Genomic DNA, 20,216 nt, shown 5'->3' with positions numbered 1-20,216 from the left:
AGCCCAGCATATCAGTGCAAAAGGCAAGCTGAAGCATTTGCAACTATCTTCAGCCAGAAGTGTCAAGTGGATAAACCATCTCAGCCTCCTCCTCAAATTCCCAGCATCACACGTCAGTCTTCAGCCAATTTGATTCACTGCAAAGGCCCTGACAACATCCTGCAGTAGAACTAAAGACTTGTGCTCCAGAACTAGCTTTGTCCCCAGCTAAGATGTTCCTGCAAAAGGAAAGCACCAACAATGGGGAAAATTGTCCAGGATGTCCTGTCTGCAAAAAGCAGAACAAATCTAACCCAGACAATTACCACCCATTGGTCTACTCTTGATCATCAGCAAAGCAATGGAAGGTGTCATGCAGACTGCTATCCAGTGGCATTTACACAGCAATAATCTGCTCACTGATGCTCAGTTTGGGTCTTGGCAGGGCCACTCAGCTCCTAATCTCATTATAGCCTTAGTCCAAATATCGACAAAAGAGCTGAATTCAAGAGGTGAGGTGAGAGTGTTAGCCCTTGACATCAAGGCTGCATTTGACCAAGTGTGGCATCAAGGAGCCCTAAAAAATCTGAAGCCAATGGGAATCAGGGGAAAAACTCTCCACTGGTTGGAGTTGTACCAAGCACTAAGGAAGATGGCTGTGGATGTTGGAGGACAATCATCTCAGCCCCAGGATATCACTGCATGAGTTCCTCAGGGTAGTGTCCTCGGCCCATCCATCTTCAGCTGCTTCATCAATGACCTTCCCTCCATCAGCAGGTCAGAAGTGGGGATGTTCACCGATGATTGCAAAATATTCAGCACCATTCGCAACTCCTCAGAGACTTAAACAGACCGTAGCAAGACCTGGACAACATTCAGCTTTGGGCTGATAAGTGGCAAGTAACATTCGCACAGCACATTTGCCAGGCAATGACCATCTGCAACAGAGAATCCAACCATCTCCCCTTAACATTCAATGACATTACCATCGCTGAATCCCCACAATCAACATCCTGAAGTTAGCAGATACTGAACTGGATCAGCCATATAAATACTGTGGTTACAAGGGCAGGTCAGGGGCTGGGAATTCTGCAGGGGCTAACTCATCTCTTGACTCCCCAAAGCCTGTCCATCACCTACAAGGCACAAGTCAGGAGTATGATGGAATACTCTCCACTTGCCTGGATGAGTCCAGCTCCTACAATACTCAAGAAGTTCAATGCAGGACAAAGCAACCTACTTGATCGGCACTCCATCCACAAACATTCATTCCCTCCACCACTGACACACAGTGGCAACAGTGTGTACCATATACAAGATGCACTGCAGCAACTCACCAAGGTTCCTTCAGCAGCACCTTCCAAGCCTGTGATCTCTGCCACCTAGAAGAATAATCCAGCAGATGCCTAGGAGCACCACAGCCTGCAAGTTCGTCTCCAAGTCACTCACCATCCTGACTTGGAACTATATCACAATTCCTTCAATGTCACTGGGTCAAATTTCTGAAACTCCCTTCCTAACAATACTGTGGGTGTACCTATATCACAGACTGCAGCAGTTAAAGAAAGTGGCTCAACACCAACTTCTCAAAAACAATTAGGGCCTGCAACGCCAACTTCCCATGAAAGAATAATAAAAAATACTTTCCTTCCATCTGAAAAACAACCATTCACCACTGCTCTCTGTTTCCTGTCACTCGGCCAACTTTATATCCTTTTTATTCCATGGGGTTCAACTTTGCTTTGTTAAATGGTACTTTAACAAATGTATTTTGGAGGTCAATGTACATATCAACAGCATTATTCTCAAAAATCCTCTCCATTGCCTTATCAATACACTTAATCAAGTTTGTTAAAAGTCATTTGCCCTCAACAAATGCATGCTGGCTTTTCTTAATTAATCCATATTTGAACAATAGCTAGGCAGTTAGCTGTTCCCTGCTACGTTCTCCATGGCAATGCCTCTACCAATCAGAGTCCATTTGCCGATGCAGTATAAATTGTTGCTCCCCTTCCTGTTGGTAATCTTGCGATCTATCTTGATGAGTACAAGACAAAAAACCTAGACAGCATCTCTCTTTTTTTCAGCAATAATCCTATTTGTTCAAGTGACAGTTAATTTTATCCCAGATTATCATTTCTAAATGCTTTCTCACTACTGAGGTTAAACTGACTGGCCTGCAGGTGCTGTGTTTATCCCTACACCCCTTTTTGAACAAGGCTGCAGCATTTGCAATTCTCCAGTCCCCCAAAACCACCTCTCTATCCAAGAAAGAATGGAAGATTATGGCCAGTACTTCCATGATTTCCACCCTTACTTCCTTGATGCATTTGATCTGGTCCTGATGATATCAACTTTAAGTACAGCCAGCCTTTCTAATACCTCCGATTTATCAATTTTTATCCCATCCAATATCTCAATTTCTTCCTCTTCCACTATAACTGGCAGCATCTTCTTCCTTGGCATAGACAGAAGCAAAGTGTGCATTTAGTACCTCAGCCATGCCCTCTGCCTCCATGCATAAATCGTCTTTTAGGCCCTAGTCCTCCTTTTACAATTTATATGCCTAAAAGATTTCCTTTTACCTTAGTGCTAGTCTCTTTTCATACTCTCTCTTTACTGCTCTGATTTATTTTTTCAATTCCCCTCTGAGCTTTCTATATTCAGCCTGGTTCTCATTTGTATTATCAACCTGACCTGTCATATGCACCCTTTTCAGCTTCACCCAACTTTCCATCTCTTCCGTCATCCAGAGAGTTCTGTTTTTGTTTCTCCTACCTTTCTCCCTCATGGTATATGGCACTTCACCTGTGCACAAACAATCTTATCTTTAAAGGCAGCCCATTGTTCAGTTACAGTTCTGCCTGCCAATCACTGATTCCAGATAGTCTGGGCCAGTTCCATTCTCACCTCATTGAAATTGGCCCTCCCTCAATTAATTATTTTTATTCTGGATTGCAACTTCTCCTAAGGGCATAAGAAATAGGAGCTGGAGTAGGTCATCTGGTTCCTCAATTCCATAGCCAACCTAAACCTCATGATACTATGATCACTGCCTCCTTTATGTTCCTCTACTTACATTTGATTCGCTTCATCCACCTCATTCCCCAGAACCAGATCCAGCAATGCTTCCTTCCTCACTGGACTGAAAATATACTGATCTAGAAAATTCTTCTGAACACATTTCAGAAACTTCTGCCCCTCTCTACTCTTTACACTCTTACTAACCCAGTCTATATTAGCATAATTAAAACCCTCCATTATAATGACTCATTTTTTTTACCTCTGTAATTTTCTTGCAAACTTATTCCTTTATATCTTTCCCACTAGTTGGTAGCCTATAGAATATAGCAAGCATTATAATGGTCTCTATTTTTTCTAGATTCAGTCCTTGACCCCTGTAGGACATCCTCACTCTCCAGCACTGTAACTTTCTCCTCAATCAATGTTGCCACTCCTCCTTACTTTCTTTCTATATCTTTCCTGACATCTTATTTCCAGGAATATTTAGTATCCCAACCCTGCCTTTTTTTTTGAGTTAGGTCTGTGTTATCACCACAACATCATATTCTTACATGGCTATCTATGTCTGCAGTTCAAAAACCTAAATTTACAACAGTCCATGTGTTCAAATACATGCATTGTAAATCTAATTTAAACTTTATACATTACCTTTTACTCTGAATCCACATAATATCTTACTACTTCTTACCCTGGTGCTATCTGTTTCTCACAGTTTTTTGTGCATCTTGTTACCTCCTGTTTCCACTCCCCCCATGCTCCCATCTCCCCAATCCAACCTGGTTAGTTTAAACCCTCTTAATAGCACTAGCAAATTGCTCCCACAAGGGTATTGGTCCCAGCTCTGTTCAGGCACAACCCTTCCAGCCTGTACAGGTCCCATCTCTCCCAGAACTGATTCCAATGTCCCTGAAATCTAAAGCCCTCCCTCACTCACTCTCCAGCCAAACATTCACCTCTACTATCTTCCTATTTTAGTACTCACTAGTACATGGCACCGAGTGTAATTCGGAGATTACAACTTTTGAGATTCCGGTTGCTCGTTTCTTTCCTAGCTCAATAACAATCGCCTGCCAAACCTCATCCCTTTTTCTATTAATGTCATTAATACCAATATGGATCACAACCACTGGCTTTTCACTTTCCCCCCTCAGAATGCTTTGCAGCCCCTCAGTGATATCCTTGACCATGGCATGAGGGAGGCAAAATACCATCCTAGATACACATCTGTGGCCACAGAAATGCCTGTCCATTCCCTAACCATAGAATCTGCTATCAATGTTGCTTTCCTAACTATCCTCCTACCCGTCCCTGTGCAGCTCAGCTAGCCATGGTGCCATGGGCTTGGCCTGCCTATGCTCCCCACAGGCACCATCACTCTCACCAGTATTCAGAACTGAATACTGGTTGGAGAGTGAGATGTACTCATGGGACTCGTACAGTACCTGCCTCTTCCTCCTTGACTTTTGGTGGTCACATGTTCCTTCTCTGCCTTCATACCCTTAAGCTGCTGATCCAGAAATGTGCTAACCACAAAACTCTCAGCTTCACGGATGCACCACAATGACGCCAGCTGCTGCTCCAGCTCTGAAACGTGAAGCCTGAACTCCTTCAGCTGATGATGCATCTCCCACATGTGGTTTTCCTGGATACAAGAGGTGCCCTGGAGGTCCACATGGACCAGGATGTGCATGGCATGGGACTGAGATGCCCTGCCATGCACCTATTTAACAGAAATAAAGTTAAGACTTAAATAAATAACGACTCAATCGACTGCTTCCCTGTGCTGATGTCATTTTATTTTATAGGGTGTTTATTGTCTATATACACAAGACAGTGCAGGAAGGCCCAGGCTTAATCCCTGCTGTGTACATAGAACCACAGAAAGGTTACGGCACACAGAAGTGTTCAGTCCATCATGTCGGCACCAGCCAAAAAAGAAAAAATGAAAAAATAGCCACCCATTCTAATCACACCTTCCAGCACCTGGTCCGTAGCCTTGCAGGTTACAGCACTTTAGGTGCAGATCCAGGTGCCTTTTTAATGAGTTGAGGGTTTCAGCCTCCACCACTAAGCCAGGCAGTGAATTCCAGACACCCACCACCCTCTGGGTGAAGACATTTTTCCTCATACACCCTCTAATCTGTCTACCAATCACCTTAAATCCATGTCCTCTGGTAATTGACCTCTTCACTAGAGGAAAGAGGTCTTTCTTGTCTACTCTATCTAGGCCTCTCATAATCTTATACACCTCAATTAAGTCACCCCTCAGCCTCCTGTGTTCCAAAGAAAACAACCAATCTTATCTCATAGCTACTATTTTCAAGCCCCAGCAACATTCTTGTAAATCTCTTCTGTACTCTCTCCAGAGCAATTATGTCCTTCCTGTAATGTGGCAACCAGAACTGTACACAAAATTCCAGCTGTGGCCGAAACAGCATTTTATACAGTTCCTGAATCACATCCCTGCTTTTGTATTCTATACCTCAACCAATAAAGAAAAGGATTCCATTTGCTTTCTTGACCACCTTATCCACCTGTCCTGCCACCTTCAGGGACCTGTGGACATGCACTCCAAGGTCTCTCACTTCCTCCACCCCTCTCAATATCTTCCCGTTTATCGTGTCTTCCTTTGCTTTGTTTGCCTTTCGCAAATGCATTACTTCATATTTCTCCGGGTTGAATTCCATCTGCCACTTTTCTGTCCACTCAACCAAACCATTGATACAATTCTGGAGACAAAAACTATCATTTTCACAATCAACTGCACGGCTAATTTTTGTGTCATCTGCAAATTTCCCAATCATGCTTCCCAAATTAAGTCCAAATCATTAATATATACAATAAACAGCAAGGGACCCAACAATAAGCCCTGTGGAATGCCACTGAAAACCACTTTCCATTCGCAGAAACACCCGTCAATCATTACCCTTTGTTTACTGTGAGCCAATTTTGAATCCAACTCGTCACATTCCCCTGTATCCCCTGGGGTCTTACTTATCTGACCAGCCTGTCATGTGGGGACCTTGTCAAGTGCATTACTAAAATCTATGTAAACGACATCCACTGCACTAACTTAATCAATCCTCCTTGTTACTTCTTCAAAAAATTCAAATAAATTAGAAAGACATGACCTTCCCCGCACAAAACCATGCTGACTATCCCTGATTAATCCATGCCTTTCTAAGTAACAATTTATTCTGTCTCTGAGTTAATTCTAATAATTTTCCCACCACCAAAGTCAGACTAACTGGCCTATAATTATTTGCACTATCCCTTGCACTCTTTTTAAATAACGGTACAATGTTTGCAGACCTCCAACCCTCTGCTACCTCACCTGTAAAAAGTGAGAATTGAAAAATGATCCTCAGGTTATCCGCTTTTTCCTCCCTGGCTTCCTTTAACAGCCTGGATGCAATCCATCCAGCCCTGGTGATTTATCCACCTTCAAAGATGCCAGCCCCTCTAGTACTTCCTCTCTCATTATGCTTATTATATCTAATATTTCACAATCATCCTCTTTAACTAAAATGTCTACATCATCCCTCTCCTTAGTGAAGACAAAGATAAAGTACCGATTAAGAACCTTGCCCACATCTTCTGCATCCATGCATAAATTTCCTTGTACATTCCTGACAGGCCCTACCCTTTCCTTAGTTATCCTCTCGCTCTTAATGTACTGATAAAACATCTTTGGGTTTTCCTTGATTTTACTTGCTAATATTTTGTCATATTCTCTCTTTGCTTTCCTAATTTCCTTTTTTACTTTACCTCTGTACTTTCTATACTCCTCTAAGCTTTCTGCAGTATTAAGTTTTTGGTGACTGTCATAAGCTTTTTTGTCAGCTTTAACATACCCTGTGTGCTTCTGGATAACCAGGGAGCTCTAGTTTTGGCAGTACCACCCTTTTAATTTGTGGGGACACTGTGCCCAGAATCTTGCTTTTGAATGCCTCCCACTGATTTGTCACTGACTTGTCACTGACTTTCCTTCAAGTCGCTGTAGCCAGCCCACTTTTGCCAGGTCACTTCTCAGCTTCATAAAATTTGTCTTCCCCCAATTTAGAATGTTTACTCCTGTTCTATCTTTGTCCTTGGCCATAATGATGCTAAATCTAACTGTATTATGGCCACTATCTCCAAAATGGTCACTGCCACTTCATCCACTTGCCTAGCTTCAGTTCCTAAGACTAAATCTAGAATTGCGCTTCCTCTCATTGGGCTTGTTACGTGCTGGCTGAAAAAGTTATTTTGAATGCAGTTCAAGAATTTTATGCCCTCTGTGTTCGTATTGTTCACATCCCAGATTGATATTATGGCAGTTGAAGTCCTGAAGAATTATTACCCTATTGTTTTTGCTCTTCTATCTCCCTCTCGCTATTTGGGGATTTATAGGTAACTGATCTTGGACAGGCCACAGGGGTTAGGGTGCTATAATTGCTCCAGAGTGAGATAAAATGCGTGTATGGCTTCTGGGTGAAGTCTCAATTACCAAGGTCAGGAAGAATGCCTAGTTTGGTGAGGAACTATGAGTTGTGGAGAGCAGTGGAACCAAATCCAGCATCTTCAAGGGGATGGGGAGGAAACTGCCAGGAGGAGTGAAAGAAAATCTGAATGCAGGACTACAAATACATGATCACTTTTCAGGGTTATTATTCAAGGCTACATCATATAGTTTCATCTCTATTCCATGCTGTATCATTCACGCAGAAATAAAGCCATTTTTAAAGCCAGTAATATTTTGGCTGAACTGATGACATTATTATACATCAACAATATAGTTTCATTAACCATTAAAGATGCACCAATGCTCTTACCCTGCCATTTGTTTCTTCATCTTTGCACAAAGAAAGAGGTCAGTGAAGAGGAATACATGTCGAAGTTTCCGAGCACCTTCCACAAGTTCGACTAAAAAGCTGTCCTTCATAAGCTGCCGATGCTGCAAAGATCAGAAGGAAAGGTTTTTTTTTCATTTTTCCTTCGTGTTTGTCCAGAAACAATGTGCTCATTTTAACTGTGATGTATTTACCTGTGGATGGGACTTTTAAAAAGATTACATTACAATTTTAGTATAAATGTTGTGTTTGACACCTCCTCTGTAAAATCCAGAAGATATCCAATACAAAAGAGAATCTCAAAAGGTTGCTTTCTGGTAAAGCCACTGTTTTTTCATGGATTTTGAAGAAACTCAGCAGGGGCTGCACTTTAAACAAAATTAATGAACTCTGTGGACATCATTGCTGGGTGAGAAGCTATTCATCAATAATGCAGCATGTTATCAAGAAATAGACTCATTACAGCACAGAAGGCGGCCATTCGGGCCATTGCGTCCAATGCCAGCTCCCTGTAGAGCAATCAAATTGGTCTAATTTCCCTGCTCTAGCCACCACTCTATCCTCATAACCCTGCAACTTTATTTCCAGGGATGAGCATGGCTGAAGACAAAAGGCCTGAAAATTTTTTGTGACAAGGAATCATGTACACATCATAGCGCAACAAAGCGATTCACTACACTGTGAGGGCTTGAAAATTACAGCATTTTTTAGTGTCTGTAGTGAAATGCTTTGAGGCCAGTTTATAAAGCTTGGTTTCTATTGGTGGGGTAAATAAGTAGCCATCACATCCCTTGTCAGAAAGGCAAGATAATGATGCATGTTTAAGTCGTGGCCAGAGATTTATATCTTGACAATGTAAAAATTATAAATTGTGCACTGTAAATTGTAAATATTACCTGGCATACAAATCACTGAAATGACAAAAGGAAAAATCACAGCCCCAATCAAATCATCCAACAATGCATCTAATCACATAAAGTTAGTATGCAGGTACAACAAATGATTAGGAAGGAAAATGGAAAGTTGGCACTTCTTGTAACGGGAATGGAATATAAAAGTAGGGAAGTCTTACTGCAGCTGTAAAGGGCCTTGGTGAGATCACATCTAGAATACTGTGTATAGTTTTGGTTTCCTTATTTGAAAAATGATGTAATTGCTTTAGAAGCAGTTCAGAGAAGGTTTACTCGACTCAGTCCTGGGATGAGGGACTTATCTCATGAAGAAAGATTGAACAGGTTAGGCCTATACCCACTGGTGTTTAGAAGAATGAGGGGTGATATTATTGAAACATATAAGATCCTGAGGGGATTTGATAGGTTGGATACCGGGAGGATGTTTCCACCTGGGGGAAAGACCAGAGGACACAGTTTAAGAATGAGGTGTACCGTTTAAGACAGAAATTAGGAGAAATTTTTTCTCTCCCAAGGGGTTGTTAGGTGTGGAATTTTCTTCCTCAGAAAACAGTGGAGGCTGGGTAATTGAATTTATTAAAGGCAGAGTTAGACAGATTTTTGATAGACAAGGGAGTCAAGGGTTATGGGGGGGCAGATGACAAAGTGAAGTTGAGACTACAACCAGATCAGCCATGATCTCATTGAATGGTGGAGCAGGCTCGATGGCCGAATGACCTTCTTCCTGCTCCTGTTTTTTACATTCTTATCTTGTTTGCATTATGAGTTAAGTTATTTTTATTATGAAGCTTAAAAACAATATCTGATCAAAGTGCACAAAAAATGTTTTCTCAATTTACGGTTGCTCAGGAGGACTTTCCAGTTACCTCCTGATAAAAGAATGTTACATGTCTTACAGCCAGTTGCTGAAGGAGGAGACCAGGAGTCAACCTTTACTCAGCTTTAGGTTTATTCACAAAAACATTACAAATGTATAGCTCCTAGCTCTACAACACACCACAAACGTCAATAAATGACTCTTTATACGTGCATAATGATTGCATCTCACCTGTAGACACTTAACCTTAATTTATACAAATAACATAGAAACTCTTTCGAGTTATCAACAGTCACAGATTGCAACTCTTTCGAGTACAATCACAGTTCTTGGTTTTCCGGGAGTGGGACATGAACCCACAACCCTCTGATTCAAAGGCGAGGGTGCTATGAACTGAGCCACAGCTGACACCTCCAAATAACATAGAACACGAACATATACCTAAGTGATGGCAACGGGCTGTGCCTCCTTTACTCAACAGCTAACTGAGTTCATCAAGTTTCCACAGTTCAGTCAAGAATATCAACCATAGCAGATAAATACCAGCTGCATGTGGAAATGTGTAGTTTTTTAGACATGATTAAATATTGAGTATGCAAAATTCAAGGTATAAAATTTAAATCTCACAAAATACTCCCTTGCAAGAATGTAAAAGTACTAATTTGGTGCATTAGACTAGGCAGACGTATTCTGTTCAGAGGCAACACCAGGACTAAACTGGAGGACTGACAGAGGAAACGAGTAGTATGACGACTTTAACACGCTGTCAGCTCTCTGCTTTCCTGTCACTTTAAATATCTATAAAATCTTAAGTTCTCTCACTAAGTTCTGGCCATAGGCAGGGAACAAAGAACAAATACCAGGTTTGGATGTGTGTGGACAAGGTGCTGGGAAGTCATCTGACTGTAGCGTTGTGCTTTTGTAAGCATTGCTCTTGGAATAGTTCCCGGGAACATAAGAAATTGGAGGAGTAGACCGTATGGCCCGTTGAGCCTGCTCCACCATTCAATATAATTATGGTTGATCTTGGGCTTCAACTCCACTTTCCTGCCCATTCCCCTTGATTTCCTGCGAGACCAAAAATCTGTCTATCTCAGCCTTAAATGTATTCAGCGATGGAATATCTTCAACCTTTTAGGATGAAGAATTACAAAGATTCATAGTCCTTTGAGTGAAGAAGTTTCTCCTCATCTCAATCCTAAATGATCAGTCCCTAGTCCTGACACTGTGTCCCTGTATTGTAGATTTCCCAGCCAGGGGAAACAACCTCTCAGTGCCTATCCTGTCAAGCCCCTTCAGAATCTTATATTTTTCAAGCTCCAGAGAGCATTGGCCCAATTTACTCAACCTTTCACCATAGGACAACCCCCTCATCCCACGGACCACTCTAGTGAACCTTCACTGTATTGCCTCCAATGCAAGTATATCCATCCTTCGATGTGGAGACCAAGACTGCACTCAGTACTCCAGTTCTGGTTTCAAAGTCCCACACAACTGTAGCAAGATTTCCTTATTCTTGTACTCCAATCCCCTTGCAATAAAGACCAACATGCTGATTGCCTTCGTAATTGCTTGCTGTGCCTGCATGCTAACTTTCTGTGTTCTTTAAGAGGAAACCCAAGTCCCTCTGAACTTCAACATTCTTCCCTTTTAAAAAACATTGTTTTTCTATCCTTACTACCAAAGTCAATAACCTCACACTTCCCCACATTAAACTTCATCTGCCATCTTGTTGCCCACATCTCTTTGCAGCCTCTGTGTCCATCTCACAGCTTACAGTGTTTTATATAGTTCTAGCATAACCTCCTTGCTCACATGCTCTAAACCATCCAAAGACAGTATCTCACATGCCTTCTTCACCACCTTGTCTATCAGTCTTGCTACCTTCAGGGAGTTATAGACAAACTCCAAGATCACTTGTTCCTCTGCATTTTTCTGAAACCTAGCATTTATAATGATGTTTTGTCATCCTCAAATGCATTACTTCATACTTCTTTGGATTAAATTTCATTTGCCACTTTACTGTCCAAAACAATTATGTAACAAAACGTAATTCTCTGCCCTGAATGTTTAACTCCACACTAGACTCAATATGCTGCAGTTCATATACAACAGCATTTATGTCTGAATGCACCCAGAAATCAAGGTGAATATTAAAATTCTCAGATTTACTTGAAAATTGCATTAAAAAACACTGGGCAACTTTTTAAATAGATCTCAGCAAACTTTTAACAAAAGAGATACACAGTGTCACGACTCACTGGGGATAGTGCGCTGTAATATCAAGCCCCACTGTTCCCGAGCCACGACAAATGTGAAAAGTTTGACCAAACCACCAGATTGCTCCAATTCTACCCGTCTGTTTAATTTAGGATAACAGAATATGAACACCAGGTTTGTAAACTTAACAAGTAAATAACCATTTATTGAACAAATTATCTTTAACTAGTGGCAAAAGAAAGAAATATGAACTGCTAACTTCTAACACTATAATTTAAACTCTCCCCTTTCTTAAATCCACGCATGCACACGCACGCACACCCCCACACACAAGACATACAAAACATAGATTATAAGGGTGGGATAAAACAGTTCAAAAGCACCAATTCCGGATTACAGGATTCAATGGGTTGATTTTGATCGATATCTTCCAAATTCCTTTCAGTTCTTGTTGATGATCCAAGGCGGTCTTCCAGCATTTAGTATTTAGTTCACTATTTGAGAACTTGCTTTTCAAAGTCTTTAACAGTGGTTTTCTCCTTTTCCTTCTCACAGGGGTTTCCTCAGAGAGAGAGCAGGTTATAGATATATGAAGAAAAGAGATTTTAGATGTTTTCTCTTTGCAGGCCAGGAACTTTCTGCTGCACATGGCTACCACACAAAACCCAACCCTGGTCACCTGGTCAGGAGCCAATTAAAATGCTGATGGTCCAGGACTCCTTTCTGGCTGTCCTGTCTTTTATGGCACACTCTGTTTCAGGACTGCAACATTATATATCTCATCATGTCCCAGTAGGCATGTCCTTCAAACTGCAGCCACTTCAATTCCAATCCAAAGTCCAACAGAAAATAAAATGATAAGTTCTTTACAACAGTCCAATAGAAATAAAAAGATATGTTCCTTACAACAGGCATTTTATAACCTGTGTGCACACAAAACAAGTCTCACTGTATAAAGCAGAGTGAAATAACACAGAACGATTTACATTTAACTCTGTGTAAATCTAGTCAGGGACTAAGGAAGCGTTCTAGCAATAAGGGGAAGAAAAGCTAAAATTTGCTCTTTCATTTGCCAGTGGTTTACACTCTTACTTTATCTCAAATGATTGAAATGTAACACACTTTGTTTAAAAAGGAAGATTCAACACCAGTCTTGGTGTCTCTCTCTCACTCTCTGACCTCCACTTTCACCCTGCTAGCAGTTCTGGGGAAGTTGTGCCAACTTGCTGCAGGAGGAAAGGGATGTGATGATCTGTAGCAAGCAGCGATGCAATGACTGACACGGGCCTCACTCCCTGCCTCACACTCCCCACACAGGGAGGGAAGCAACTTCACTCTGAAGCCAGTTGCTAGTACCCAGTGACCACTTACTACCCATGTGTGTCCAGAAGAGATGCTGCGGTCGCTGTGCAATAGGTGCAGCCCTTTGAAGCTGTACTTGTACTCAAAGCAGTGGGTGGGCAGCTCAGCAGCCAAGCTGACCCTACTGATAGCCTGGAGAAGCTGCAGAAGGAGACAGCAACCAGTAAGCATTACCAGCATCGACATTTTAGCAGTGAAGTGACTCAGACTGTGAATGTGGGTGGCAGCCAGGTCCTGGTGTGATGCTGAGTGGTGGCTCCGGGCTTATTCCTGGCCTCGTTATTGGTGGAGATTTTCTGGGATTTCTGAGACACTCTCCTCCCGGCTTTGGCCACGTTGAGAGCAATGGCATCTTAGGGGCTGAGAAGCCCAGAAAAAAAGGGCGGAATTCCATGATCCAAAAGTCAAAATTCTGCCAGATGGTGGAAATTTCACATCCCTACATTTCCCTCATGCTCATCAATTTCCTTTTGAAATCAATGATCATCTCCACTTCCACCCATCACTCACTGCTCAAGAAGGTTCCTCCTCACGCCCCCCAAAAGTCTTGCCCAAAAACTTAAATCTATGTCCCTAATTCACCAGAATTGAACAAAATACTCTAGTTGTGGCATAACCAGAGTTTTATAAAGGTTCAGCATAACTTCACTGCTTTTGTACCCAATACCTCTATTTATGAAACCCAAAGCTCTATATGCTTTGCTAACTCCTCTCTCAAAACGTCCCGCCACCTTCAAAATCTATGCACATCAACCTCCAGGTCCAACTGTCCTTGCACACTCTTTGGAACTGTGCCATTAAGTTTATCTTGCTTCTCCCTATTCCTTCTGCCAAAATGTACCTACCACCTCACACATCTCTGTATTAAATTCCAGATGCCACTTGTCTGTCCACACTGCTGGCCTATCCATGTCCTGTTGCAGTCGAGTTGTATCATCCTCCAAGTTTGGTAACACTGGCAAATTTTTAAATTTTACCCCGTATTCTAACATTCAAGTCATTTATAATAAAAGCAGTGGTCCCAGCAGGGAACACCACTGTCTACTACCCATTTACAATAACTCAATTGGTCTTTAAACCAATTTTTTAACCAAGTTGACACTGGCCAACTATTCCATGAGTTCAGTTGTGTTAATCGGCCTTTTATGTGGCACATTATCAAATAATTTCTTAAAATCAATATAGACAATATCCATTGCACTTCTTTCATCAACTTCCTGTTACCAGTACTTCATCCAAACTTTCATTTGAATTAATAAAACACGATCTGCCTCTCCAAACCTCTTCCAAATGCCTGTTGACTTTTACCCCCGATTATTGTTTCTAAATCCTTACCTGCAACTTGTGTTAAATTGATTGGCCTGTAGTTACTAAGGATGCCCTTACACTCTTTCTGGAATAAGGGTATAACGATTTTTTGGGTTCTTTTAGCTATTAATGTATATAGTATTATTGGAAAATATTTTTGTTTTAAAATAGAAGTTTAGTCTGTGGGTGCGTCTTAATTGGATTAAAGCCAGCTGGTCTGGGTGCTTTGATGTGTACTAGTTTTGATATGTAAGAGAGATAGAGTGCATTTTCATTTTTTTGAATAAAGCATTCAAGAAGTGGGGTGAATTCTGGCACCTAGCTAGCAGAGACCAAGCAATATGTTTATATTACTAATAAAATTGGTACTATGAAAGGGGTTTTATTGTTAGAGAGGTGGAGTTCAAAGTAGCTGGTAATATAATAAGGACTTACATTCAATGGGCAGTGGTAGGTATAACAAGACAACCGTTTTGTGTGTATAGAGCAGAGGCAATGTTAGATCAAAAGCAGCTAGCTTCAAGCCTGCAACTGTCTCCACAGGAACCAAAGTGAAAAGAACTTCATTTTGAATTTGTAAGGTGGAAGTGCTTTGCCTGGTGTCTGGTTAAGTCTATGGGTTGCTGTTGCCTTAATGGAGATTAATTTGGGGATTTGTTGAAAGTTATGACAGTAGTAATTTGTAGCTAAGCACATATGTTTAATGTGTTGTAACTTAATAAAATGTTTCACTTAGTTTAATATAAAATCTCTCAAGAACTGGTGGTCTGATTCCTGAATTTAGAGTTGCATCTCAAACAGAACACTTAAATTAAGGTTATGACAGTTGTTTAAAGTTTCCCTCTGGGATTTTAAAAAAATAACAGCTTTACCAACTGCTCGGTCATAACAGTTTCCTTTTAGTTAACTGCCATTCCATTCTCATATCTCTCTTTGTCTGTCTTATTTTCCTCTTTGCTTCCCTTCTCAGCTTATTGTACTTGGCTTGGTTATTGCTTGAAGAATTCATTTGACATGTTCCCTTTTCTGTTTTATTATATTCTCTATCTACCTCATCACCCAAGGAGCCCTGACTTTGGCTCCCCTGGCGCTCACCATTGTTGGAATGCACCTAGTCTGCATCTATAAAATCTGCCCCTTAAGGTCATCCATTGTTCCATTACAGTTTTTCCTGTCCGTCTTTGGTTCCATTTTAAACTGGCTAGATCCCTTCCCATCCCATCGAAGTTAGCCCTCTTCTAATTTAGACTTCTACTTTAAATTGTGCCTTGCTCTTCTCCATTTAATCTACACACTATGATACGTTGATCTCTCATAGACGTTATTTGGAGGCCTACAGAATACTCCAGTAGCATAATCATACCCTTCTTGCTTCTCAATTCTTACAATATGGATTTTTCCTTGCCCCCCCCAACACCCCAGCCACGTCCTCTCTTTCCAACACTACAATCTATTGCTGAGAAAAGGGAAATGTCTGAGCTTTTCGTCTTGTCTGCAGCTACTATGCAGTAGCAACATGAGTGGTATTGCCACTAATAGGAAGCTGCCGTCAAGCCAAAATGACGTTCTGTCTATCACACAAATGAGTAATGTGGTATATGAATTTCAGTGCCAGTGTGATGCTAAGTATGTAGGCAGTATGTCCCAAAGACAAGTGAATCGTATCAAACAGCATGTCTCAGCCGCTGTTTGCAACAGGCAGGGTACAGACCGTACCCAACCAGCCCATGCTTGCAAAACTCAAAACAGTGTCCAACATTAGATGTGATTTCGCAATTGGACAACATTTACTAAATAATGTTCAGTGTGCTAAGAATTATGCTGACAACCATTTTAAGATGGTCAGTCGAGCTCACAGTGTGGCGCATTTACGTATATTGGAAGCTACATATATTAATACTCAGGGCCCTGTTCTTTGCAGACAGAAGGGACATGTACATACATTGAGCCTGTTTCAACTAAATAAAACTAAATAAACAGCCATTCACTGACTCATTCCTCAGGGCAATGCCTTGACCAATCAGGGTCAAGCTGCCTGGTTTAAATTTCAAACAATGCTTGGTAGTTAACTGTAAGCCACCATCACTGGCGCGTTCTCCATGGCAATGCCACATGTCAACCAATCACCATTCTCTTCACATACAGTATAAATTGTTGTGTGCCCCTTATGTTGGTATTCTTGTAAGTGTCCTGATGAGTGCAAGACAAAAAGCTTAGACATGTCTCTCTTTTCAGCAATCTTCAGTTCCGTAGTACCAAATGACACTGCAATGTCTTTCCCAATCAGTACTGCCACCCCACCTCCCTTAATTCCTTCCCTGTCCTTTCTGAACACTTTGTATCCTGGAATATTGAGCACCCAGTCCTCACCATTTTTAAGCCATGTTTCCATTATTGTTACATCATATTCCACTCAGTTATCTGTACTTGTACCTCACCAACCTTACTCACCACACTTTGTGCTCATGCATTCTAAACCTGTCTTTTTATTCCTTAGTCTGCTCCTATCTAATATGGAAACTTCCTTCTCCAGCACTACCCAACATTTGCACTCCTTTATGCACCTTACTCCTCTTTGATATTTCTATATGTTGGTGCCCAACCACCTGCCAATTTTGTTTAAACCCTCCCCAACCACACAAGGAACCTCTATGCGATGGCATTGGTCCCAGACCTGCTGAGGTGCAACCGTCCCGTTTGAATAGGTGTATTCTACCTTAGGACTGATCTCAATGCCCCAAGAATCTGAAGGCCTTCTTTCTACAACATGCCTCAAATCATGCATTGATCCCTCCTAGCTTCTTATTTCTACTCTCGCTAGTGTGCGGCACTGGGAGAAATCCAGTGATTGTTATTTTTGGAGTCCTGCTTTTTAACTTCCTCCTTCGCTTCTTTCTGAAAATCTGACTGTAGGACCTCAATACCTGCCCTCTCTTGGTGTCCTTGGTATTGCCGTGTACCCAATTTCTGGCTCACTCCCTTTCCCCTTTATAATATTCTGATGTTCCTTCTGATCTTTCTGGCAGCAGTGTATGTTGAGTGGGCTCAGCACTGGTAATTTTGAAAACTAACCTTTGTTTCATAAATGACACCAACAAGTGTATTTTTTTATATTTCAAGACCACATCAAGGCCAATAGTACAGAAAACTACCAAGACTGAAAGAGAGTAATAGACATTATGATTAGGAAACATCAAACTTGTGTTTTAAACAACTGTATATGTAAAAGGAAGGAAGAATGAGAGAGATAAGAGACCTTACAATTCTGAGGGACAGTGATGAACGCATTGGAGGAGATGACATACTGACTCTGCATTCCAACTCTTAGGAGTCAAGCAGGAGGAAGGCTGTGCATGCCTCATTAAATGAAACATAGGTGAAACAGGACATGATAGTTCAGAGAAGCAACTATCACAGCAGTATCGGAAAAACAAGGTTACATAAGTAAATTTACAATGCACAGAAACCAATTGGAGACTAGATGGGAGATAAATTTTCACTAGCCCATAAAAGGAATAAATCCATTTGCAAAATTATGTTAATTGTCAAACACAATGCAAATTTGTGACCCACATGGGTCAAAGGTAATATGTGTACTTATACAACTTAAAATCTGGTTACTCTATCAGTATAATTACATTTAATTCAAAGGATCCAAGTACCTAATCCAAGCGAGCAGCCATCTTGTGCAATCATCAGCATTCTAGCTGCCAGTACAGGGGTTTGGTGGGTGTGGATAGGTACACACATCCCAGCCTGGCCCTGATAACTCAGCTAACTGCATAGGTTAGTAACTGAACCTGAAACCAATTGGTTTACACAGCATAGTGTCAATACTTACAGGTGCCTTTGTCCATGTTTTGGAGAGCATGCTTTGAAGAGCTTTAAGTGGGTTTATAAACTTTCTCTAGTTACCAGTGGATGGAAATCCACAGCATAGAACCAGTTCTTATCATCGGAATGATATAGAAAAAAGGATAATGTTAGGGAAAATAAAAACAGTTTTAGGATTTTAATCATACTGCAGACAATAACCGACATATCTATTCTCTCTTGAGACCCATGTCTTAATCTGGTTTGATATTGGTGCAGTTAACTGCATCCTGGAATCTTTGAGGCAAAGAATATCTATTTTCTGTTCTGTTGCATTTTGAAATCTGCTTAACATCAATGACTGCATCAATGACAATTGTTAAAATGCACAATTTCATTACAACTAAGTGCATGCAAGTGGTTTTGGTAATGGAGGACCAGCTATTTTCAACAGATTTAATCTGTTCCGAGTAGTCCCCATTGTTTACATTTCTAACTCGTTAATATTTAGCTATCCCTTTTCATGTAACACTATGTTGGCTGCTAAAGAAACATTAGACCCAGAGAATACAGTGTCCTGTCTGCATGCATTATTTCAAAGTCACTTTGTAAATGCACTAAAATTGCATGACACAATATCTGGAGTTGTATGTGCAGGAATCACACACCCAATATAAGTACACTCCTCTCTATTGTACTACCTGCTTATAAATACAGCCAGTATTTCAAATCCTGGTTTCAACAATTAGGTTCACTCAGTCTACTTACACATTGACAATCCTTTAATTTAAATCACAGTATTAGCAGTGTTTGTAGAAATATCAATGTCTAATAGCACTGGGAGCAACATACTTAGGAATTTTTCTTCAACAGGAGAAGGCGGCCAATTGGGATTATGGGATGTCTGCCGAATCATCTCAAGGGGACACTGTTGTCATTACACTGGGATTCTCCATGCTTTGGCAACGCCAGAGAGACATTCTCAACTGCAGTGTGATCAGAGAGCTGTATAAGTAAAACACTGGAAGACCCCATTCCTTTTATTCTTTCATAGGATGTGGGCATTGCTGGCTAGGCCAGCATTTATTGCCCATCCCCAATTGTCATTGAGAAGGTGGTGGTGAGCCACCTCTTGAGCCGCTGCAGTCCATGTGGTGTAGGTACACCCACAATGCTGTTAGAAAGGGAGTTCCAGGGTTTTGACCCAGTGACAGTGAAGGAACATACACAACATTGCAAATTGCTCACCTTTTCATGTCATCAACAATTTGTTAACAACCAAGATTCGTGGTCCCATAAGTGACGGAAACAGTGAAACACTGGTGTTCAACAGGTATTTAACAGGTGAATCTGTACATGCTGCAATCTGTAATACTGCAAACTGGGATAATTTGAAGCTTATGCGATATAAATAACATTCTTAAGGATTCCCAATGCTTAACAGAAGTGGTTAGATAAATGGGACTTGTGATTTTAGATTTGCTTTCATGTGTGTATTATTTTCATCTGAAAATCTCCCATTTTACAGTACACACTTGGAGATGTGAATACACAAAAGATATCAATTTATAATGATAGAAATGCAAATTAACTAGAGATTTTGAAATGTGCTGTGTTTATAGTTGAAAAACACAGAAACACTTTCTAGTCCCAACACCAGAGTGCTTATGAGAAACAAAGTGCCTTGCATTACTTTTTATAGAAGAAACCAATGGCACTATTCATTCCAAGAACAACAGGACAGTGAAAACTCTGAAGAGATAGCAAGAAGTAGCTGTAAATCAAACAATTATGGCTACTGGAAACTTCAAATTTTGATGCCACATAAGAAACCATTTCTGAGGCCTACTAATTTCATTTCATTCCATGTTCTTACACATTCCATTATGCCAAGTACGATCCTTAGCCAATCTGCCTATTCTTCACACAATCTCTCAGTGCAGAAGAGGC

General features: G+C 41.0%; 1 protein-coding gene and 1 long non-coding RNA gene across 3 annotated transcripts in view; both read right to left on the bottom strand.

Annotated features, from left to right (window-relative positions):
• The window catches only part of LOC144687520 (breakpoint cluster region protein), a 598,462-nt gene that overhangs the window by 215,607 nt on the left and 362,639 nt on the right, over positions 1-20,216 (bottom strand). For both annotated transcript variants that reach the window (XM_078553762.1, XM_078553761.1), the window contains exon 9: positions 7,818-7,939. In XM_078553762.1, the coding sequence (XP_078409888.1) occupies positions 7,818-7,939 (122 nt within the window). The remainder of the gene's footprint in view (positions 1-7,817; positions 7,940-20,216) is intronic.
• Positions 9,674-10,599, bottom strand: LOC144687085 (uncharacterized). The gene is made up of 2 exons (XR_013578056.1): positions 9,993-10,599; positions 9,674-9,835 (listed from the first exon to the last, which is right to left on the bottom strand). It is a non-coding gene; the product is annotated as an uncharacterized LOC144687085 (long non-coding RNA).

The sequence above is a fragment of the Cetorhinus maximus genome, chromosome 12 (assembly GCF_964194155.1).
Source record: "Cetorhinus maximus chromosome 12, sCetMax3.hap1.1, whole genome shotgun sequence".
Classification (NCBI taxonomy): domain Eukaryota; kingdom Metazoa; phylum Chordata; class Chondrichthyes; order Lamniformes; family Cetorhinidae; genus Cetorhinus; species Cetorhinus maximus.
This window is presented reverse-complemented; position numbering and strand designations above follow the sequence as displayed.